The 26,003-nt window shown below is 42.2% G+C and overlaps 1 protein-coding gene across 2 annotated transcripts in view; it reads left to right on the forward strand.

The window, feature by feature from the left end:
* The window catches only part of LOC126094940 (Bardet-Biedl syndrome 7 protein homolog), a 169,288-nt gene extending 143,905 nt beyond the window's left edge, over positions 1–25,383 (forward strand). For both annotated transcript variants that reach the window (XM_049909588.1, XM_049909589.1), the window contains 3 exons: positions 1,599–1,708; positions 10,837–11,067; positions 24,929–25,383. In XM_049909588.1, coding sequence (XP_049765545.1) covers positions 1,599–1,708; positions 10,837–11,067; positions 24,929–25,062 — 475 coding nt within the window. In that variant the 3' untranslated portion in view covers positions 25,063–25,383. The remainder of the gene's footprint in view (positions 1–1,598; positions 1,709–10,836; positions 11,068–24,928) is intronic.
* Positions 25,384–26,003: the final 620 nt, after the last annotated feature.

Consider the following 26,003-nt stretch of genomic DNA (forward strand, 5'->3'; position numbering starts at 1 on the left):
TGCATGAAACACGGTAGTTACAACACCTCTTGCAGCTCAATAAATCGGCTGTGGCAGCACATGGCACTAGCACTTGTTTCTCAATATGAAAATGTCAAAATTGTGGTGTTGACTTCATCTTTTTGAAAGAAACAGTTGAAATTCATTTAGTGAAGAATTTAAACAATAATGATAATGGTATCAGCCTGGAAAAATCATGGAATCTTGCTTTTCTTTTAATAAACTCTATAAGTCATTATAGTGCGGCTCACAATGATTCATCAGTATCCCAGCATGGATTAATTGCATAGTCACAGATGCAATTTATGCATACTTCTTTGCCATCAGTCAACGTCTCTGGTGCTTGTGTATCTGTGGCCCCATGCACAGTGGTTGGTTCATGTGTTTAAAAGGACAGAGCAAGTGCTGTAGCTTTAATGCACCGGCTCAGCCTAAAGGCGGTTGAAAGGTATACAGCTAAAATATCAGAAAAAAAATAGGGTTGCTGCTGTTGAATGCCCAATATTTTAATGGATCAGTCATTGCATCACAAGAATATGAAGATGCACATCTCTTCTGTAATTTGTAAGATAAAATTGTAGGCTTCCTATTTTTACTCATATGACCTGGTAATCTCCACTTTTGACTAGTCACAATCCCAAAATCAATCTAACAAAAACTCAGATTAATAAATTTCAAAAAGTCTGCAAAAAATTACTGCATCTTTACTTGTTTGAAGAAACGAAGTAAACATCATGTCACTAAAGCACTGAAAGCTGGCTGCTTTGCACTCATCATATTCCCCCATAAATGTGACTAGCAGTAAGGTTGCACAATCTTGATTCTCTCACTCACTCAACATTTTCAGCAATTCACACTTTACATGCATTCCACATTAATCTTCTCATTAACTCAGACAGTATAAAAAATTACAATAGTGGCATCCAACAAATGAAATAATAGTGATTGTGTGAAACTGGAAATATTACATAAATGTCAGCTTTTTAACCAAAATGATGTTTAGTTAGTTATTTAATGATAGAGTATTTAGGTGAATTCTTACATTGATTTTTACACAAAACACATCAACATGTCAGGAAATTATCAGCATCTGAGAGCATTTTCTAAGACACTGTGTCACTGACTGTGGGAAGTAAGATTCTGACAGAATCTCGATAGACAGTGTACACTGGTCCACCTCACAGATGTTACAAGGCAGATCTTCAGTGTTTTGTCCCTCATGATAGCATTTAAATGACATCACCTTGGTGTTCTCTAATCCAGTGGGCAATTTAAGGTACTGATCACCCCTTGTTGCCATTAAGTGACAATGTGACGCATGTCTGAGCATCAAATGACCCTTTCAGGATGGATGTTGAGAGACCGAACAGTGAACAGAAGCTAATATACCCTGCTCATTATTGAAGACAAAGCATGCACTACTGAACTGAAAATGGAGTTTTGCCTTCATTGTACAAGTGTTTTTACATAGACATCTTCTGTATTGAGGGAAGTTTCCAGTCAAAAATCACAAATTAAGCAACTCAAAATGCTGCTAAAATTTTGCTTTGGGCCATTTATTTCAGTAAACTGCAACACTGTTTCCTTTCATGTTCTAGGAAAGGAGGAGCAGAGTTCAAGTCTGACAATATATCAACCATATCAATTTTGAAGGATGTCCTTACAAGAGAAGCTACAAAAAAGAAAATTAAATTAGATATTTTATGTGGTAAGTTTTTGAGTTTAAGATTCAACATGCAAGATTTATGAAGGTAAGGTGATAAAGTGAAGCATAATTTGAATCTGTGGTTCAAAAGCTAAGTATGTTTTATTGTGTGTGTTTATCTCTTGCAACTACCTAGCCATATGATATTTTTTTCATGTCGTCTCATTTTCTATGAGTGAACCATAGTTTTAGAAGGCTAATAAACTATTGTGTAACTTAGAATAATTCTATTGCCAATTTTGTATTCCTTAATCCTTATGATATTGTCCTGTGCAGGATTTGCCAAACATATGGGGTCAATATTTTACAGACGATAGAGAATTTTAAACAGAAAATAATGGTTGGAAATGAAAATTTAATTTTTTAATTGACTCAACAATCTTATACTTTACAATAACAACAACTTAAACTCATACCAACTGTTCACGTGTTGAGCACCAGACTCAGCGACTATGTTACAAAATATCCCATAGACAGAATTGAAATACAGGCTCCAAATCTTTTGGCAGCATTATTTCAAATGTTGCTTTTGGCAACTGCTCCATCAGAACTCTCCACAGTGTGTTATTCTTGAAAGAGTGTACATCACAGGCAAGTTAACAGGTGCTTATTGATGAATGTTCTCCTACACTTGAATACCATTCCCTCAAATTTTGTAGTCGAACAATTCATTCACAATATTCTTGGCCAGATCTCTGTGGCCAGAATAACTTATGTTTCTATCCATGATGATAAATCTCTTCCATTTAGAATTATGTTCATTGGTGAATAATGTAACTAGTCACAAACACTTTGGAAGTGCTTTACTTCAATGCCACAACCAGTTTTGGGCCATCTTGGCAATCTTCAGATTGCTAATATTTCTGATTGTACTAATGTTTTTGTCAGCAGCATATCATCTGCTACGTCACAGCAAGAGAATATTTGAATGTTTAGTGCCACTTTTTATGTTGTTCTGATAGTAAAAGCGTGCTAATGTCCCTTGTATTTATTTTTGTCTTGTTCAGATCCCTATGCTTTTCCAGGACAATGTATAAGCTGTTGCAGTGAAAACAGCAGACATATTTGAAATCAATCACTGTGGCATTCAAAAAATTCATAAGATCTGAAGATGAGCATGATAGCCTAAGACTGTTCATGGCTTTGAAAGTAAGCATTTTAAAAGTATTAGCCATCTAAAGATGTGCATGATAGCCCAAAACCAGTCACGACATTGAATTACAGCATTTTAGAAGTAATTGTGGCTGGTTGTGTGTTGACCAACTACTATGAGCAGCCGTAGAGTTCATGAGATCCAGCATGCATAAAATAAAATTATGTCTGTTGTGAAACTTTGTCTGTACTCTTGTTTGTGTTGTGACTCGCCGATCATTCAAAGTGCCGCCGCGCAATTACGTACGTCCTCTACATGCGGCGCTGTCTGCCAGCCATGCAGCAGCCATGCCACCTAAGCGGCCAGCCAGCCAGCGGCCGCTAGACTTGGAGGCAGTGCTCATTCAAATGTTACTGTGTTCACATGTCTTGCTTTGTCAACTTGCTCAGTGACTTATGTGTCGTTTTGAAATATATGTGTTCAAGTTACTACAGACCCATCACAATTTCCTCCTGCATCTCTAAAGTATTGAAAAAGTTATGTATGGGAAACTTACGAAATTTATAAATAAAAACAGCATCCTATGTAACGAGCAACATGGATTTAGAAACAAGAGGTCAACGACAACTGCTGTCTATGAGTGCATCAATTCCATCCTAAACCTGATGGACAAAAAACAGGAAACAATAGGAGTCTTTATTGACTTGTCAAAAGCTTTTGACATGGTGGACCATAAAATTCTGCTATCAAAGCAAGAAAGATATGGTATTCGAGGTCTGTCCAATAAGTGGATCAGTTCCTTCCTGACTAATCGTATGCAGGCAGTGTATCAAGCACACAAATATTGAACTAAAAACCGTATCTAATCACTTATCTGACTATAAACAAATTAAATGTGGTGTACCCCAAGGATCAGTATTGGGACCCCTTCTGTTTCTTCTGTACATAAATGATCTAAGCTTAAATCTTGATGCACACAAAACAATCATATTTGCAGATGACACCACGATTCTACTAAAAGAGACAACAATGAACAGTTACAGCAGACAGTAAACACAGTCATGAAACAACTTAGCAGCTGGGCACAGAGTAATCAGCTTGTAATAAACAGTAAGAAAACCATTGCTCTAAAATTCCACAATGTTCGTAACAACGACATGTTTGTAAATAAATTATACACAACTGCAACCATTCACTTTTTCATTAATAATGCTTTATTACATAAACCGGTTTTCTAACCCTTTCAGGTTCATCTTCAGATGATTTCGGGAGAATCCGGGAAGTTACATCATTACTGGTAGTAACATAATGCTGGGTGCTGGTCGTATGGCAGAAAGATGGGTCACACTTTAATGTATCGCCATGACTATACCTTATCTGTCGATATCGATGTAAATTTAGTTTTTACTTACTGCGACAGTATAGGCGGCTTTTTTCGTATCTGTCTGCCTCCATTTTGATGTCCATGTTTATCCCATCAGTCTCTATCAATGACGAACCAGTTGGTAACAATACTGAAACCAAATTTTTAGGACTTTGGCTGCAGAGTAACATCAGATGGAATAAGCATATTGAATATCTCAATGCAGAACTGAGCAGAACATGTTACCGTCTTTCTTCATTAAAATCATGCTGTAGTGAGAAAACAGTATTGAATGCATATCATGCGTACTTTCATTCTCGTCTTAGATATTGGGTCACCTTCTGGTGAAACTCTAAAACAGCTAATAGCACTTTTAAACTACAAAAAAGGGCCATTAGAATCTTGTTTGGATGCAAGAAGACTCTTGTAAACCCCTGTTTAAGAAATCTGGTATTCCTCCATTACCGTGTGTATACATTATGGAAACCCTTTTGTTCTTTAAATTAAATGTAATAGGCAAGGACCGGAGACTGCAAAAAAACTGTGATATACATGAGCACTTTACCGGACGAAACAGAAACTTACATATGACTCAAATCAGCACAGCACTGTGCCAAAAAGGTACTTTTCACATGGGAGTTAAGCTTTATAACAAACTTCCTGAAAACATAAAAGCTATCACTGAGGCCAATACATTTGGAAAATCTCTTAAGTCATATTTACAGCATCACTGCTTTTACTCCATTGAACAATATTTAAATTTATGAAATGTGTTATATAAATACTTACATGTAAAGTGTATTATTGTAACCTTAAATATGTATGCCTTGTAATGACTTTCAGCCTGTATATTTATAACTTTACTTGTCCAATGTCTTATGCATAAGCTGCTATGCAGACAACAGGACCAATAAAAAATACAATACAATACAATACAACTTGATGTTATAACAATTGGCGACGAGGTAGTGGATTTTTCCTTTTCATCGTTGACCCACAGGTTTCCATGGCTACTGTCGAGCAACTATTGCAAGGTCTCATTGAACAGCAAATGCGGGGCATTTCTTGTCGTTGTCTATACCTCCTTTTCCTCCTTACGACGAGACGGCGGAAGACTGGTCAGATTACGAAAAACATCTTCGACAGGACTTCTTGGCATTTCATGTCACTGACGAACAAACATGTAAGTCCCTGTTCCTTTCATGGATTTCACCTCAAATGTATCGGTTGTTGTCGCAATTGGCTCCTTTGAAAGATCCTGCGTCTTTGTCCTTTACTGAAATGTGCTCACTTCTGTCTGTCTATTTTCAAAAGCAAACGCATGTGGTAGCCTCTCGTGTTGCCTTTTATCATTGTCAAAAACAACCGCATCAATCCTATCGCGCTTGGGCTGCTGAACTTCACGGCCTCCATCGAAAGTGTCCATTTGTTACTGACGTTCACAAAGAATCCTATGCCAATTCCATGGTACGGGATGCTATTATCCAGTCTGTGCCCGACAAAGAAGTTCGGCAACGTGCCCTTCAGTTGGCAAATCCGACTCTTGATGAAGTCCTATCCATCGCGCAGTCTTTTGAAATTTCTCACGCTGCTGGGGCGCAAATAGAGGCGTGGGGTGACGTTGGGGAAATACAACCTCTGTGCGCTGTTGAAGACGCGTGCGGTGCGTCCCCGCTGGCCAACGTGGCCGCAGTATGCTCCCACACGCAGCCTCAGCCTAACCATAAACAACCCTCTAAGAAACTGCAGCAACTTCCTTCATGTCCGTGGTGTTTTACGAAACATTCACGGGAGGACTGTCCCCAATGTTGGGCCGTGTGTCACAATTGCAAAAAAAAGGGTCATATGTCTACCGTTTGCAAATCCGACCGCATACATGATGTTTATGACCGTGACGCTGATTCTGCTTCTGTATTGTCTGTCAATTGCACTTCTTCCCTTTCAGGGAAGTTATTCCTCACTGTCCAAATCCTTGGTCGGGATGTTCGCATGCAGGTGGATGCCGGTTCTGCTGCCACTATAATTAATTCTCAGACGTATCTCCAGTTGGGTTCCCCACTCCTATCACCTGTCACTCGGCAATTATGGACATACAATAAACAGAAGATTTCTCTCTTGGGACAATTTAATGCTGAGGTATCTTACAAATCCGTCATTCACACTGTTCCCATATTTGTGGTCGACCAGAGTAACGCATAGAATCTTTTTGGTTTCGATCCCTTTCGCGTTTTTGGGTTCTCCATAGATGACTCTGTCAGTATCATCTCTGATGTTATTCCTTATGCTCAATTGGATTCCTTGTCGATGACATTTTCGTCCCTTTTTTTCCTGGGTTAGGCTGTGCAAATGGCTTTGAAGCTCATATCGCACTCAAACCCACTGCTCGGCCTAAGTTTTTTCGGGCTCGGCCCATTCCTGTGGCCCTTCGTGATCGGGTAAAGCGGGAGCTGGATCGTCTCACTACTTCAGGGGTCTTGCTTCCTGTCACTTCCAGTGAGTGGTCCTCTCCTGTTGTTGTCATTGCTAAGCCCAATGGTGATATTCATCTCTGTGGCGGTTTTAAAGCCACTGTAAATGCGCAATGCCTCATCGACACTTACCCTATGCCCCGACCTGAAGAATTGTTCACTAAACTTGCGGGAGGCCAGTATTTTTCTAAAATTGACCTGACAGAAGCTTATCATCAACTTCCTGTCGACACTGCTTCCCGGCAGTTTCTGGTCCTTAACACGCCTTTCGGCCTCTATCAGTACCAACGATTGCCATTCGGGGTTGTCAGCGCCCCTGCTCTCTTTCAGCGATTTTTGGAACAATTATTGCTCACTGTCCCTGGGTGTATAAATTACATGGACGACATTGTTGTCACTGGCTCCACCACTGAAGAACATCTTCAGAACCTCCACACACTTTTTCATGTCTTACAGACTGCCGGTCTTAAGTGTAATCTTCAGAAATCAAAATTTTTTCAGGCATCTATCACGTACTTGGGGTTTCAACTCTCTCGGGATGGTATTCGTCCGATCAGCAAACTGTCATTGCGATTGATGCCCTTCCTTGCCCTACATCTGTTAAGGAACTGCAGGCCTTCTTGGGGAAAATAGCATACTATCACAAGTTTTTACTATCTGTTGCGTCAGTGGCTCAGCCGTTGCATCGCCTGTTGCACAAAAATGTGCCTTTTCACTGGGCTGCGTCATGCGATGTGGCTTTCCAGAAATTGAAGACTATGTTGAAACAGGCCCCGTGCCTGGCTACTTATCGACCTGGCCAACATCTTGTTCTTGCCACGGACGCCTCTCAATACGGGGTCGATGCAGTCCTTGCGCACCGTTTTTCTGATGGCTCTGAACAACCCATTGCTTATGCCTTATGCCTCCAAAACGCTCACAGATACCCAACAAAAGTATTCTCAAATTGGAAAAGAAGCTTTGGCCATTATTTATGCACTTCATAAGTTTGGTGTTTTTCTCTATGGATCCAAATTTCATCTTGTTACGGATCACAAACCACTTGTTTCCTTGTTTTATCCATCATCGTCACTTCCCAACAAGGCTGCACACCGCCTCCAGCATTGGCCTCTTTACTTGTCTCGTTTCAATTATGAGATTCATTTCCGGCTGACGGCTCAACATGCGAATCCTGGATGTTACCGAGCAGCGGGTTGTGGACGGATTCCCCATCACCAGGGACTGGCTGGCTGCTGCTACGGGTTCTGACCCTACCCTTTCCCGGGCTTTACGCCGTATTCAGAAGGGTTGGCCAGATCACCCGTCCGCTAAGACTTCTGACTCGTTGCAGAACTATTAAGCTTTGCGCTACCGCCTCGCGGCTAGGGATGGTGTTATCCTCCTTTCCACTGACAATGCTTCACCGCCTGTTGTGGTACCTGCATCTTTGCTTGCTTCGGTCTTGCGCCTCCTTCACCAAGGGCACTGGGGTGTCTCTCGTACAAAATCTCTGGCGCGCCGTCATGTGTACTGGCCTGGCATCGACTCTGAAATAGCACACATGGTCGCTGCCTGAGGCCCTTTTGCGTCACAGGCCGCCGCCCCGATGTCATCTTTGTCATCGTGGCCTTCGCTTGAGACGCCCTGGGAGCGCAATCATGCTGACTTTGTGGGACCTTTTTTAGGTACTTATTGGCTCCTCGCAATTGACGTCTACTCTAACTTTCCATTCATTGTCCATTGCACGTCGCTTACCACCACCGCAACCACGAGTGCTCTCACCCGCATTTTTTCTTTGGAAGGCCTTCCCTCTACTCTTGTTACTGATAATGGTCCACAATTTGCCTCTTCCGAATTTGCGGATTTTTGTGCTCGTCACGGCGTTATGCATGTCACGGCCCCTCCGTTCCATCCATAATCAAACGGTGAGGCTGAATGACTGGTCCACACATTTAAGGCTCAGATGCGGAAACTCCTGACTTCTTCTGCTGCTGATGATGCACTTCTTCAGTTCCCGGTATCTTACCGTTTCACCCCCATGGGCGACCACAGCCCGGCTGAGCTCTTAAATGGCCGACAGCCCCACACGCTACTTCATCTTCTGTGCCCTTCCACCTCACGGTCGCGGGTGCCTTCGCTTGGCCGGTTCACCACCGACGACTTTGTCTGGGTACGGGGATATGGCAGGCAGCTAAAATGGAGTCCGGGCTGCATCTTACGACACCGTGGCCGACGCCTGTATGAAATCCAGACAGACATGGGTGTTGCAGTGAGTCATTCAGACCAGCTTCGGCCTCGTGTGCCGGCAACACCTGTTCCGAATGCCGCTACACCACCTTCACCTCTACCTGATGCTCGGGATCTTGGCATCTCTCATTATTCACAACGCAGCCCTCTCACCGTCATCTCGGTGCCAGCACAAGAACGGATGCCACCAGGAGACGTGGCCGTGCAGGAACCGGATGACCATCATCTGTCGGAGCCAATCTCCTTGCCTCCTTCTCCTTTGGACGCCGACACATCACCTATGTCTCCTGTTATATCAACTGGACTTGCCGCAACGGGCAGATTGGTGCACGGGACCCCAGCAGATTCGACCCCTACGTCTCCTGTCATCTCGACCCGTTATCATCAGGGACACTTCCGTCTGTACGGGAAGCCGCCTCCTCGAGACTTTACGGCCAGTCAAACAATGCCTATGGACGTTAGCAATCTACAGGACACCTCCATCAAGACCAGTGCAAAAATTTCAAAGGGGGGGAAGGTGTTGTGACCCGCCGATCATTCAAAGTGCTGCCGCGCAGTTATGCACGTCCTCTACACAGCAGCACTGTCTGCCAGCCGTGCAGCAGCCACGCCACCTAAGCGGCCAGCCAGCCAGCGGCCGCTAGACTTGGAGGCAGTGCTCATTCGAATGTTACTGTGTTCACATGTCTTGCTTTGTCAACTTGCTCAGTGACTTATGTGTCGTTTTGAAATATATGTGTTCAACTTGACGTTAAAACAGTTTGACTTTCTGAGCATTACTTTCTGCTGCACCATACAAGAAATGCATGCCTGCAAGTTCTTGTAATGATTAGTCCTCTATCTTCAACCAACAGTCATGAATTAGCCAAGGATAAACACCATGGACACATCAAAGACAACACAATATCGTTTTTTAAGGTGGCACCACCAATGTTAATCTGATAGACAGTTGCTTGTAATGAAACATAAGCAGTTTACAAGCACATGCATTGCTTATTGAACACCTCTAACCACTTGTAATATTCATTTCCAACCATCAGTTTAAGATCCTCTACTGTTTGTGTAATTCTTGACCCTAAACATTTGGAAGACCCTGTACGTTTTTAATATTTTTTCTGCTGTTTTGCACATTATGATAATATCATTGCACATCATAAAGTTACACCAATGACAGATTAGATGGTGTTGAATATCGAACAAATGACTTGCATTTTGAACTTCACTGCCTTGAATCAAGTACAATTAATTAATGTGAGACTCATCTAAAACACATGGGAAAATAACTATGATTGATGGCATGGCTTTATGCTAATACTTGCAAAAATTGGATTACAGCTAAACTATTCACTGTTTGTAGACAGGAACACATTCCGCTGCCATTCATTGGCAAAGATCTGGATTTTAGTCGTGAGTTACGGAACAGTTTTAACCTGTCATGAAGATTCTTTTCCTATTTTTCTGGGATCCTTTCTGCCATTCCAGGCTATATTCTTAACAAAATGAAAATCTAAGCAATTGTTGGGTGAGACAGATATTGACATCAGATGTATCGGTGCAGCTTGGTTACAAGACTGCCAAACCTGAGGGAGAGATATGGTACACTGATGGCGCTTACTTGATCCTGTCCAACCGTGGAAATGGCTCCTGAAAGGTGACACGACATTATCTAAGCAACGTAAAATACAATGTATGTGTTCCAGACTGTGTGGCAACCATTGACCTGTGCACCTGTCTAATCATCATACAGTTACTTATGCAGCTCCCCGTTATTAGAATTTTGTGACTAATAAATTGCTTAGAAAATGAAATTTAGAAGCATACTGCCAGTCTATACAGTCAATGTATTTGGGGTACGAGTTTACTAGTTGGTTTTACGCTATGTAATGTTTTAACTTCAGGAACTGATGTTAATGTTTTCTTGTCTCATTGGAAATCTTTGCCTCCTTATACATCTCACAGAGGCTGTACATTATAATTGCAGCAGTGAATGAGGAGAGTGTTATAAGTGTATTACATCGCCTTCATCCTCGCCTCGAAGAACAGCAGAAAATGGCACACGAAGTGTCACTATTGGAGGCTCTTCACGAGCTGCGTGAAAGAGAATCTGGATGGGAGCAGTCACTTCTGCCTGAATACCGTGAGCTATTGGCCGCTGAGAAGGAAGTACAGCTACGGTACTCTCAGCATCCACAGCAACTTGAAAGGCTTTATGGTACAACTGTCTTTCATTACTTTTGTTCTTAAAATATCATTTATTTTGCAAAGCAGAGTTTTTTCAGTGTTTTTTTATCCTTTGGTGTGTCCATATAAGATTCCCCTTGTTGAATTTCCTGTGCATCAGTTTTAAGTCAGTGATATCCAAAGATGTCTAATTAATTTGCCATGAATAGAACCTTCCAGCTCCTCAAAAGGTCACTCAACATAATACTCATGCTCAGTTTTACTCCCAAATAATATAAATGTTAACTACAAGAATCTTCTGTTATAGACTAGTGATTCTCTCTCTTTTCTTTCTTTTTTTTTTTAAATGAACACTATATGAAAGAATCATTTTACAAACACTCATTTACTAAGTTCTATTAATGCACTGAATTTACAATTAAAAACTGTTTTTTAATTTATAAGGTAACAAACATATAATAGAACTACTACAATACTTACTTACAATGAACATATTACTTCACTGAAATGGTGCAGAAGTTAGATTGTACTTACACACACACACACACACACACACACACACACACACACACACACTTATTTACAATGAACACATTACTGCACTAAAATGGTGCAGAAGTTATATATATATGGTTATAATAGAAGGAAACATTCCACGAAGGAAAAATATACTTAAAAACAAAGATGATGTGACTTACCAAATGAAAGTGCTGGCAGGTCGACAGACACAGAAACGAACACAAACATACACACAAAATTCAAGCTTTCGCAACAAACTGTTGCCTCATCAGGAAAGAGGGAAGGTGAGGGAAAGACGAAAGGATGTGAGTTTTAAGGGAGAGGGTAAGGAGTCATTCCAGTCCCGGGAGCGGAAAGACTTACCTTAGGGGGAAAGAGTTTCACTCTTTGTCTTTAAATATGTCTGCTTGTGTCTGTATATGTGTGGATGTATATGTGTGTGTGTGCGAGTATATACCCGTCCTTTTTTCCCCCTAATATATATATATATATGCGGATGGATATGTGTGTGTGTGCTAGTGTATACCTGTCCTTTTTTCCTGTGCATCAGTTTTAAGTCAGTGATATCCAAAGATGTCTAATTAATTTGCCATGAATAGAACCTTCCAGCTCCTCAAAAGGTCACTCAACATAATACTCATGCTCAGTTTTACTCCCAAATAATATAAATGTTAACTACAAGAATCTTCTGTTATAGACTAGTGATTCTCTCTCTTTTCTTTCTTTTTTTTTTTAAATGAACACTATATGAAAGAATCATTTTACAAACACTCATTTACTAATTTTTATTAATGCACTGAATTTACAATTAAAAACTGTTTTTTAATTTATTTATAAGGTAACAAACATATAATAGAACTACTACAATACTTACTTACAATGAACGTATTACTTCACTGAAATGGTGCAGAAGTTAGATTGTACTTACACACACACGCGCACACACACACACACACACACACACACACACACACACACACACACTTATTTACAATGAACACATTACTGCACTAAAATGGTGCAGAAGTTATATATATATATATATATATATATATATATATATAAGTAGATGTGACTTACCAAATGAAAGTGCTGGCAGGTCGACAGACACAGAAACGAACACAAACATACACACAAAATTCAAGCTTTCGCAACAAACTGTTGCCTCATCAGGAAAGAGGGAACGAGAGGGAAAGACGAAAGGATGTGAGTTTTAAGGGAGAGGGTAAGGAGTCATTCCAGTCAACAAACTTACCTTAGGGGGAAAAAAGGACGGGTACACACTCGCGCACACACACACACACATATCCATCCACACATATACAGACACAAGCAGACATATTTAAAGACAATATATATATATATATATATATATATATATATATATATATATATGAATATAATAGAGGGAAACGTTCCACGTGGGAAAAATATGTTTAAAAAGAAAGATGATGAGACTTACCAAACAAAAGCGCTGGCAGGTCGATAGACACACAAACAAACACAAACATACACACAAAATCTAGCTTTCGCAACCAATGGTTGCCTCGTCAGGAAAGAGGGAAGGAGAGGGAAAGACAAAAGGATTTGGGTTTTAAGGGAGAGGGTAAGGAGTCATTCCAATCCCTTTCCGCTCCCGGGATTGGAATGACTCCTTACCCTCTCCCTTAAAACCCAAATCCTTTTGTCTTTCCCTCTCCTTCCCTCTTTCCTGACGAGGCAACCATTGGTTGCGAAAGCTAGATTTTGTGTGTATGTTTGTGTTTGTTTGTGTGTCTATCGACCTGCCAGCGCTTTTGTTTGGTAAGTCTCATCATCTTTCTTTTTAAACATATATATATATATATATATATATATATATATATATATATATATATATATATGGTTATAATAGAAGGAAACATTCCACGAAGGAAAAATATACTTAAAAACAAAGATGATGTGACTTGCCAAATGAAAGTGCTGGCAGGTCGACAGACACACAAACGAACACAAACATACACACAAAATTCAAGCTTTCGCAACAAACTGTTGCCTCATCAGGAAAGAGGGAAGGAGAGGGAAAGACGAAAGGATGTGGGTTTTAAGGGAGAGGGTAAGGAGTCATTCCAGTCCCGGGAGCGGAAAGACTTAGCTTAGGGGGAAAAAAGGACAGGTATACACTCGCGCGCGCGCACACACACATACCCATCCGCATATACACAGACAACATCTTTGCCTCTGCACTTCTGCCTCGACTGACATCTCTGCCCAAACTCTTTGTCTTTAAATATGTCTGCTTGTGTCTGTATATGTGTGGATGGATATGTGTATGTGTGCGAGTATATACCCGTCCTTTTTTCCCCCTAAGGTAAGTCTTTCCGCTCCCGGGACTGGAATGACTCCTTACCCTCTCCCTTAAAACCCACATCCTTTCGTCTTTCCCTCTCCTTCCCTCTTTCCTGATGAGGCAACAGTTTGTTGCGAAAGCTTGAATTTTGTGTGTATGTTTGTGTTCGTTTGTGTGTCTGTCGACCTGCCAGCACTTTCATTTGGTAAGTCACATCATCTTTGTTTTTAGGTATATTTTTCCTTCGTGGAATGTTTCCTTCTATTATAACTATATATATATATATATAGAGAGAGAGAGAGAGAGAGAGGGGGGGGGGGACATTCCATGTGTTTCCCTAATTGAGGGAAACATTCCACATGGGAAAAATATATCTAAAAACAAAGATGATGAGACTTACCAAACAAAAGCGCTGGCAGGTCGATATACACACAAAATTCAAGCTTTCGCAACCAACGTTTGCCTCATCAGGAAAGAGGGAAGGAGAGGGAAAGACGAAAGGATTTGGGTTTTAAGGGAGAGGGTAAGGAGTCATTCCAATCCCGGGAGCTGAAAGACTTAGCTTAGGGGGAAAAAAAGACAGGTATACACTCGCGCGCGCACACACACACATATCCATCCGCATATACACAGACACAAGCAGACATTTGTAAAGGCAAAGAGTTAGGGCAGAGATGTCAGTCGAGGCGGAAGTACAGAGGCAAAGATGTTGTTGAAGGACAGGTGAGGTATGAGCGGCGGCAAATTGAAATTAGAAATTAGCGGAGATTGAGGCCTGGCGGATAGCGCGAAGAGAGGATATGCTGAAGGGCAAGTTCCTATCTCCGGAGTTCTGACAGGTTGGTGTTAGTGGGAAGTATCCAGATAACCCGGACGGTGTAACACTGTGCCAAGATGTGCTGGCCGTGCACCAAGGCATGTTTAGCCACAGGGTGATCCTCATTACCAACAAACACTGTCTGCCTGTGTCCATTCATGTGAATGGACAGTTTGTTGCTGGTCATTCCCACATAGAACGCTTCACAGTGTAGGCAGGTCAGTTGGTAAATCACGTGGGTGCTTTCACACGTGGCTCTGCCTTTGATCGTGTACACCTTCTGGGTTACAGGACTGGAATAGGTGGTGGTGGGAGGGTGCATGGGACAGGTTTTACACTGGGGGCGGTTACAGGGGTAGGAGCCAGAGGGTAGGGAAGGTGGTTTGGGGATTTCATAGGGATGAACTAAGAGGTTACGAAGGTTATGTGGACGGCGGAAAGACACTCTTTGTGGAGTGGGGAGGATTTCATGAAGGATGGATCTCATTTCAGGGCAGGATTTGAGGAAGTCGTATCCCTGCTGGAGAGCCACATTCAGAATCTGATCCAGTCCCAGAAAGTATCCTGTCACAAGTGGGGCACTTTTGGGGTTCTTCTGTGGAAGGTTCCGGGTTTGAGGAGATGAGGAAGTGGCTCTGTTATTTGCTTCTGTACCAGGTCGGGAGGGTAGTTACGGGATGCAAAAGCTGTTTTCAGGTTGTTGGTGTAATGGTTCAAGGATTCTGGACTGGAGCAGATTCGTTTGCCACGAAGACCTAGGCTGTAGGGAAGGGACCGTTTGATGTGGAATGGGTGGCAGCTGTCATAATGGAGGTACTGTTGCTTGTTGGTGGGTTTGATGTGGACAGACGTGTGAAGCTGGCCATTGGACAGGTGGAGGTCAACGTCAAGGAAAGTGGCATGGGATTTAGAGTAGGACCAGGTGAATCTGATGGAACCAAAGGAGTTGAGGTTGGAGAGGAAATTCTGGAGTTCTTCTTCACTGTGAGTCCAGATCATGAAAATGTCATCACTAAATCTGTACCAAACTTTGGGTTGGCAGGCCTGGGTAACCAAGAAGGCTTCCTCTAAGCGACCCATGAATAGGTTGGCGTACGAGGGGGCCATCCTGGTACCCATGGCTGTTCCCTTTAATTGTTGGTATGTCTGGCCTTCAAAAGTGAAGAAGTTGTGGGTCAGGATGAAGGTGGCAAAGGTAATGAGGAAAGAGGTTTTAGGAAGGGCGGCAGGTGATCGGCGTGAAAGGAAGTGCTCCATCGCAGCAAGGCCCTGGACATGCGGAATATTTGTGTATAAGGAAGTGGCATCAATGGTTACAAGGATGGTTTCCGGGGGTAACAGACTGGGTAGGGATTCCAGGCGTTCGAGAAAGTGGTTGGTGTCTTTGATGAAGGATGGGAGACTGCATGTAATGGGTTGAAGGTGTTGATCTACGTAGGCAGAGATGCGTTCTGTGGGGGCTTGGTAACCAGCTACAATGGGACGGCCGGGATGATTGGGTTTGTGAATTTTGGGAAGAAGGTAGAAGGTAGGGGTGCGGGGTGTTGGTGGGGTCAGGAGGTTGATGGAGTCAGGTGAAAAGTTTTGTAGGGGGCCTAAGGTTCTGAGGATTCCTTGAAGCTCCATCTGGACATCAGGAATGGGGTTACCTTGGCAAACTTTGTAAGTAGTGTTGTCTGAAAGCTGACGCAGTCCCTCAGCCACATACTCCTGACGATCAAGTACCACAGTCGTGGAACCCTTGTCCACCGGAAGAATGACGATGGATTGGTCAGCGGATAAGCTTGAATTTTGTGTGTATGTTTGTTTTGTTTGTGTGTCTATCGACCTGCCAGCGCTTTTGTTTGGTAAGTCTCATCATGTTTCTTTTTAGATATATTTATCCCACGTGGAATGTTTCCCTCTATTATATTCATATCATTAATTTGAACCCAACAATTACGTTTGTAATTGTTATTGTTATTGTCACTGTTACATTTCGTAGTCTTTTCTGTCGTCTTATTTCCTCCTCCTGTTTTTGCCAGCAGTTTCACTTTCTATTCACCTTCTCCTTTTTTACCGTAATCCAGTATACAGTTTTATCCCGCTGATATATACTCAATAATACGTAATAATACGTAACCCACTTCCAAAGCATAACCAAAAAATTTTTTTCCGCTTTCAACACTACCGCTGCTATAAAATCCACCGTTTCCAGTTCACAAACAGTTCCTTTCAGCTATTAAACAACCTTTTCGGCTAGTTTTAATAACTTTGGCTTTATTTCCATTTCCGTTTTTCTCACATCACCGATCATTTTTAGCCGCTTCCCACAGGTTTTAACGTCATTATTTCTTCATCAGACAATTGTTAGCTTCATTTCCATAATCTGCCACCACCAAACCACTCCTTTTAATACATCCTCACGTAGTTTTTTCGAAATTTTCCCGTATTTCTCCACCCTTTAACGTGTTTTGGCGGCAACACAACCACCTAACCTTTATGCACATCATTATCTACCTACACAAGTTCACCACAGGATCAACAGCCCAGCTCTAACCAACCCTTTTTCGCCTTTTTTCACGCCAGATCTCCATTTGCTTTCTAGTTTTACCTTTATCTCTCCCCATATATTTTTATATTTATTTTCATTTTCATTTCAGCCTCGTGTTCCACTTTCCACCTTCTAGTACCATGTCACCCTCACAACACCTCCACAACGACCCCATTAAGGTTTATTTACATTCCCTCCGCAAACATGCCTTCACCCTAGCCAGATTACACTCCCATATTTTATTTTCTCAGGCTTGTCTGACATTTGGCATCACCCCCAAAGGCCTCACACTTAAAGTTCCCATCTCTGGCTGCAACCCTTCTTTCCATCAGTCCCTATACCAGTTCCAAACCGAACAATTCATTGCCCTCACCCACCTAATCCTTTACCTACACATCCACTCAGCCAATCAACACACCCATCAACTCCTATCCTTAATAAAAGTCCTCAACCTTTCCTCTCCCACATCCACACCGGTTGTTCAGAGCATCCTCCTACAGGCCAACCGCAAATTAGAACAGCATGCCACCCTCCACCTTAAAAAACTATCCAATCTCCTGCTTTCCCACCTCTGGAAAGGCAACTCACACACCCTTCACAACCTTTCCAGCAAACCTCAACCTCCTCTCATTGCACACAAACCCAGTCTCTCCCATCTACTCAATCTCCCACTTCCAGCTCCACTCCCTCCAAAACCTCAAAATTCCAATCAACACAATCTGGAACCACAACACCCCAATTCAGTAGTTAACCTTTCCTCCAAACCTCTCTCCCAATCCGAAACCTCTGTCCTATCCAAAGGCCTCACCTTCAGCCCCACTCCCAGATTTAACCAAACAGCCCTCGTCAAAGATTTACTGTCCTACACCCGTACTCTCTGCTGGAAATATCACTTTGCCACGAAGAAAAATGATCCTAATCCTACTCCTAATGATCCAACTCCCCAAGACACTATCCAAATTGAACCATGCCTGGAACAGTTCCGTCCTCCGTCACAGCGGGACCAACCTCCTCTTCCTCAAAATCACCCTCTCCTAACCTTCTAGGAATTTCTGACTTCCAGCCTTGCCTCTCAATCCTTCTTAAAAAACCTTAATCCTACTCCCAACATCACCACTGCTGAAGCCCAGGCTATCCGTGATCTGAAGGCTGACCAATCCATCGTAATTCTTCCGGCGGACAAGGGTTCCACGACTGAGGTACTTGATCGTCGGGAGTATGTGGCTGAGGGACTGCGTCAGCTTTCAGACAACACTACTTACAAAGTTTGCCAAGGTAATCCCATTCCTGATGTCCAGGCGGAGCTTCAAGGAATCCTCAGAACCTTAGGCCCCCTACAAAACCTTTCACCTGACTCCATCAACCTCCTGACCCCACCAACACCCCGCACCCCTACCTTCTACCTTCTTCCCAAAATTCACAAACCCAATCATCCCGGCCGTCCCATTGTAGCTGGTTACCAAGCCCCCACAGAACGCATCTCTGCCTACATAGATCAACACCTTCAACCCATTACATGCAGTCTCCCATCCTTCATCAAAGACACCAACCACTTTCTCGAACGCCTGGAATCCCTACCCAGTCTGTTCCCCGCGGAAACCATCGTTGTAACCATTGATGCCACTTCCTTATACACAAATATTCCGCATGTCCAGGGCCTTGCTGCGATGGAGCACTTCCTTTCACGCCGATCACCTGCCGCCCTACCTAAAACCTCTTCCCTCATTACCTTAGCCAGCTTCATCCTGACCCACAACTTCTTCACTTTTGAAGGCCAGACATACCAACAATTAAAGGGAACAGCCATGGGTACCAGGATGGCCCCCTCGTACGCCAACCTATTCATGGGTCGCTTAGAGGAAGCCTTCTTGGTTACCCAGGCCTGCCAACCCAAAGTTTGGTTTTATTGATAACACCTTCATGATCTGGACTCACAGTGAAGAAGAGCTCCAGAATTTCCTCTCCAACCTCAACTCCTTTGGTTCCATCAGATTCACCTGGTCCTACTCTAAATCCCATGCCACTTTCCTTGACGTTGACCTCCACCTGTCCAATGGCCAGCTTCACACGTCTGTCCACATCAAACCCACCAACAAGCAACAGTACCTCCATTATGACAGCTGCCACCCATTCCACATCAAACGGTCCCTTCCCTACAGCCTAGGTCTTCGTGGCAAACGAATCTGCTCCAGTCCAGAATCCTTGAACCATTACACCAACAACCTGAAAACAGCTTTTGCATCCCGTAACTACCCTCCCGACCTGGTACAGAAGCAAATAACAGAGCCACTTCCTCATCTCCTCAAACCCGGAACCTTCCACAGAAGAACCCCAAAAGTGCCCCACTTGTGACAGGATACTTTCTGGGACTGGATCAGATTCTGAATGTGGCTCTCCAGCAGGGATACGACTTCCTCAAATCCTGCCCTGAAATGAGATCCATCCTTCATGAAATCCTCCCCACTCCACAAAGAGTGTCTTTCCGCCATCCACCTAACCTTCGTAACCTCTTAGTTCATCCCTATGAAATCCCCAAACCATCTTCCCTACCCTCTGGCTCCTACCCCTGTAACTGCCCCTAGTGTAAAACCTGTCCCATGCACCCTCCCACCACCACCTATTCCAGTCCTGTAACCCGGAAGGTGTACACAATCAAAGGCAGAGCCACGTGTGAAAGCACCCACGTGATTTACCAACTGACCTGCCTCCACTGTGAAGCGTTCTATGTGGGAATGACCAGCAACAAACTGTCCATTCGCATGAATGGGCACAGGCAGACAGTGTTTGTTGGTAATGAGGATCACCCTGTGGCTAAACATGCCTTGGTGCACGGCCAGCACATCTTGGCACCGTGTTACACCGTCTGGGTTATCTGGATACTTCCCACTAACACCAACCTGTCAGAACTCCGGAGATGGAAACTTGCCCTTCAGCATATCCTTTCTTCGCGCTATCCGCCAGGCCTCAATCTCCGCTAATTTCTAATTTCAATTTGCCGCCGCTCATACCTCACCTGTCCTTCAACAACATCTTTGCCTCTGTACCTCCGCCTCGACTGACATCTCTGCCCTAACACTTTGCTTTACAAATGTCTGCTTGTGTCTGTATATGTGTGGATGGATATGTGTGTGTGTGTGAGTGTATACCCGTCCTTTTTTCCCCATAAGGTAAGTCTTTCCGCTCCCGGGACTGGAATGACTCCTTACCCTCTCCCTTAAAACCCACATCCTTTCGTCTTTCCCTCTCCTTCCCTCTTTCCTGATGAGGCAACAGTTTGTTGCGAAAGCTTGAATTTTGTGTGTATGTTTGTGTTTGTTTGTGTGTCTATCGACCTGCCAGCGCTTTTGTTTGGTAAGTCTCATCATCTTTATATATATATAATAGAAGGAAACATTCCACGGAGGAAAAATATACCTAAAAACAAAGATGATGTGACTTACCAAATGAAAGTGCTGGCAGGTCGACAGACACACAAACGAACACAAACATACACACAAAATTCAAGCTTTCGCAACAAACTGTTGCCTCATCAGGAAAGAGGGAAAGACGAAAGGATGTGGGTTTTAAGGGAGAGGGTAAGGAGTCATTCCAGTCCCGGGAGCGGAAAGACTTACCTTAGGGGGAAAAAAGGACGGGTATACACTCGCACGCACACACATATCCATCCACACATATACAGACACAAGCAGACATATTTCAATATATATATATATATATATATATATATATATATATATATATATATATATATATGGTTATAATAGAAGGAAACACTCCACGAAGGAAAAATATATCTAAAAACAAAGATGATGTGACTTACCAAATGAAAGTGCTGGCAGGTCGACAGACACACAAATGAACACAAACATACACACAAAATTCTAGCTTTCGCAACCAACGGTTGCCTCGTCAGGAAAGAGGGAAGGAGAAGGAAAGACAAAAGGATATGGGTTTTAAGGGAGAGGGTAAGGAGTCATTCCAATCCCAGGAGCGGAAAGACTTACCTTAGGGGGAAAAAAGGACAGGTATACACTCGCACACACACACATATCCATCCATACATACAAGACACAAGCAGACATTTGTAAAGGCAAACTCTTTGCCTTTACAAATGTCTGCTTGTGTCTTGTATGTATGGATGGATATGTGTGTGTGTGCGAGTGTATACCTGTCCTTTTTTCCCCCTAAGGTAAGTCTTTCCGCTCCCGGGATTGGAATGACTCCTTACCCTCTCCCTTAAAACCCATATCCTTTTGTCTTTCCTTCTCCTTCCCTCTTTCCTGACGAGGCAACCGTTGGTTGCGAAAGCTAGAATTTTGTGTGTATGTTTGTGTTCATTTGTGTGTCTGTCGACCTGCCAGCACTTTCATTTGGTAAGTCACATCATCTTTGTTTTTAGATATATATATATATATATATATATACACAAATCAGTTGGTTCTACTGAGAAATTCATATCTGCTGTACTAAATATTTTATTTTAGCCACGAATAATCGTAAGTGACAAGATGCAGAACCCTTTCTTGTTGCACGGGGGCTTGTGAACTGTTTTCTGCATCTGATGTGCAGTAGCCAGTAACAACAGCCTTGACCAGTGATCTGATGCAATCATCTGTTGTCATACCCTTTTAAGGGAAGATGCAAATCAGACCAAACAAATATGCAGCAGAAACTACAGTTAATCCAAAATACTAACATAAGTAATGCACTTATATGTGAATGTACCTTTCCCAGCACATACTGTTGGCCCTCAGGGTTCAGGTGGGTGGCAGTGTTAAAATTCCACAATGTTCTGACAAGTCTCGTAGTCATAATCTTTTTGTGAAGTGTCAAGATATGTGGATGCTGTAAGGTTTATACTAGTGGTGTGCTCCCCTCAACCTGGCTGTGGACAGCTGTGTACTGTCCGGCTGGTGGGCAGGACAGAGTGAGGCTGCAGTGGTGGTGGTAATTGATGCACTGTTCACATCTCTGTGTGCAATCCAGCTGTGTCTTGCAAGTTGGACGACACTAGACGTGGTCTCGTCATATTGCTGGTAATGTGGGATTCCATGCCGCACTTAGTTGGTATCCTTTGTCTATGTTGTCCAGATTCTCATGAACCTGTATTTCAATTGCTTCTTTTATAATGCTGTGCGAGTAGCCAGTTGCTCGACAAAACACCGTTATATTCTGAAAGTCAGAGGTGGAATCTCCCTTTAGGTTATGCTCTGCTATCAGTGATTTCTCTGTCTGACCCAATTACACATGCCTGATGTGCTTCTCACAGGGTTTTAAAACACAGCACTTCATTTGCCCATTGTACTGTTGGCTTTATTCGCAGGCTGTGTTGTACATTCATTCAAGAAGAGACAAGCAAGATGCTGGAAAGTGGAGAGAGGAGGAAGAAGACAAGAGACCCATACGTGGAATGGCTCTCAGCCAAAATTGCATGGTTACTTGAAAAATCCAATATAAAAATGACCTTACAACCACTGCCGAAAACGAAGGAGTGGCATGGTATTTTCAGAGATCCACTAAAACTGAATATACATGGAATATTCAATATCACCTGCAACTATGGCCAACAGTACATTGGGAAAAACACAGCATTGAATTTCGTAACTCTGACGTCAGGCATGTGTGATTGGGACAGACAGAGAAATCAGCAATAGCTAGCAGAGCATAGCCTCAAGGGAGACCCCACCTTTGACTTTCAGAATGCAAACATGCTTTGTCGAGCAACCGGCTATTGGGACAGCATTTTAAATGAATCCACCAAAATACAGATTCATGAGAATCTGGTCAGCAGAGATGGAGGGTACCAACTAAGTGGAGCAGGGGAACCCATGCCAGCAGCAATAAGATGAGAGCATGCCCAGCGATGTCCAACTTGCAAGACACAGTCAGAATACCCACACAGAGATGTGAACGGCACACCCACTACTTCACCATTGCGGCCTCTTCCTCCTCCCACCCACTGACTGGACAGTACACATCCATCTGCAGCCCAGTGGAGAGGGGCATACCAATAGTATAACTCCACTAGAAGATGGTGAGTGAGACACTCATCAAAAGGTTGTGGTATTGTAACATTGCTATGCAGCTGGTAACCCGAGGGCTTTTCACTGTTAAGTAATACAACTTTAAATAGTTACTTACTGTAAGAAAATGTTTATGAAGACAGATGCCTCATGGATTCACATCCATACTCTCAAAACCAACATGAAGTACATGGCGGAGGGTCTCAATATTATGGTTTCTTTCCATTTGATTTGTATATGGAACATGGGAAAGATGACTGCCTAAATGCTTCTTTGTGCACACTCATTGGAGTAAGGGCACTGCTGACCTTATAGGTTAACACCCTAAAATAATAATAATAATCACTGTAGTTAGTTTAGTCATGTCCTTCTGTGGGATAGTTGAGATCCATCTTCAAGTGCAGGGTCAGTTTATTTTTCTTAGCATTTTTGTGATGCCTCTCTCACAAATGAAGCAGCAGCCATTTGTGCTATTCTTCTTTGCACATTCAATTTCCCCTCTTAGCCCTGTTTGGCATGCATCCCACACATTGGGCAACATTCTAGTATTGGTCATACAAGTCGTTTGTAAGCAATCTCCTCTGTGGACCAACAACATTTTTCCAGTATCTTAAGAAAGAAATACTCTTTCATCTGCTTTACCTATGAATAAGCATATGTGATCATTCCATTTCATACCCCTACCAATTGTTACATCTGGGTATTTGTATGAGTTGACAGAGTGTCTATAAATTTAACCAAGTTTAGTCTGGAATTAATCCTGTTGCAATATAGCAGTTATTAGTAATCTGTCAATTTTGCCAGAAATCTGTCTTATGGTTTTTCATGCCCTTGTAAAGTTATTAGAATGATTTATCAAAATCAGAAACACTGGTCAAGATCTCACCTTGCTCTCTGATTTTCCTTTGTGCCCGTGCTGTCATGACGCAAAAAGTTGCAAGATTCTCAGCACGTGGTTGGCATTTCACTTGTTATGGAACCTTATCATCAATGTAAAGTGACATTTTTTTTTATTGAGAACTGTTACATCTGATAATGGCTGAAAGGCTTTCGAACAGATGAATCAATGTCATGGTGCATAATGCTTGTAAAGTGATCTGTCCCGTGATGGATACTGCCCTCAGTGTTTGAAATCAGAACCCACTGTGGTAGGTTTTTTCCAAGGACAGGTGTACGTAGAAGACAGGGAAGCACCCACGTGAATGCAAGTCATCAGCCACTTCCCATTGAGCAGCATAAACCGCAGCAAAAGAGCAGAATACAGTGTTACGCTAAAACACGTATCACCACACATGTTTACAAGGGTGATAGGTGACACGTAACTCTGTGTGTGTGTGTGTGTGTGTGTGTGTGTGTGTGTGTTGGTTGAAAATGGCTCTCGTGCAGGCAAAAACACAAGAATCCTCTCTGCACCAAATGCTTCAGTTTCCCTATTTTAAGTGCTCTGAACCCTTTCAGGTGGTTTGTAAGGCATTTATCAGTCTGGTTTATGACCAAAGATTCCCTGTAAGTCAAATACTGATATTGGAAGAAGTGTTGCAGTCATTCAACTTCTCAGATGTATTATTAACAGCTCAGTCCCTTGTAAAACAGTGATTTGAGGCACAATATTGTACTCATGCATGTTTGGTTGTGGATATCTATAAAATATTTTCACAATTTCTATTCCAGGCTTGGTCTCAGACCTTTATATCGACAGGCATAAATTTAAAGGACAGAATGTAAAAGGAAAGATTCCTCAGTTACTGGAAATCCTACGCAAGTATGACCTACAAAGCCTAATAAATTTCTTTCTTCAGTCTTAAGTGTTTTGGCATAAAATTATAAAGAACACATTTGTTCATTGCTGCAGTAAAAGAAGAAATATGTGCATTTTAAAAACTGAATGCTAATTATCATAAGGTTTCCATAATATTCACCTGCAGTATTAAGAGACCTAAGTGAAATGTGAAGTTTCTTCACAAAATACAGTTTGTTTTTATTTCAGTGTAATTAGTGCAGTTGAGTATCTATTGAAATAGTTGTTCATTCAATGTGAGATCTTATGTTTAAGCTAAAATATACATTGTTCACTTCTGTAATAAAGCTTCTACAAGTTTCTGAAAAATAAAAGATTTTGAAGATAACATCTTTGAATACTTGAATATCATCTACCTAATCCCATGAACTGAGTGGCATTTGCAGTGGTACCTAGAATATTTATGGGATACATCACTTTCTGCTATCTGGTGTATAGGCAACACCGAAACATTTGTGACAAATTCTATGTCAACAAAAGGAAGAGGTAAGGTTTCATATCATGATTCAAAGCACAATCAACCTGTCAAAATTGTTTGAACAGTCGGATGTTAATACCTTAACTGTTTGAGTGACAAAATCATTTTATCCAGCATAACAAAGAAATCCATGTCATATGTACTCTTTGGCAATAGAAATCACTAAACCTGCTAAATTTATTGTATATTTCTATCATGAATTATGGGGTGGTAAATTTTCACACCAATGAATCAGGAACACAAAACCTGTGCTCAAAAAACATGAAAAAATCTGCAGGAAATTTTTAATGTCAACTTCTGTTAGTAAACATATGCCCTCAGTAGGGAGACATTTTGCATAAAAATCTACATTTGCAGCCATTTTAGCATCGGAGTCAGTTTCACAACTTTAATGAAATGCTTCTTTAAGCACAAGCAAACAATCTACTCTACCTGCTGCATCTGTACTGGATGTTTCACCCACTAATGCA

The sequence above is a fragment of the Schistocerca cancellata genome, chromosome 8 (genome assembly GCF_023864275.1).
Source record: "Schistocerca cancellata isolate TAMUIC-IGC-003103 chromosome 8, iqSchCanc2.1, whole genome shotgun sequence".
NCBI classification, from domain to species: Eukaryota; Metazoa; Arthropoda; class Insecta; order Orthoptera; family Acrididae; genus Schistocerca; species Schistocerca cancellata.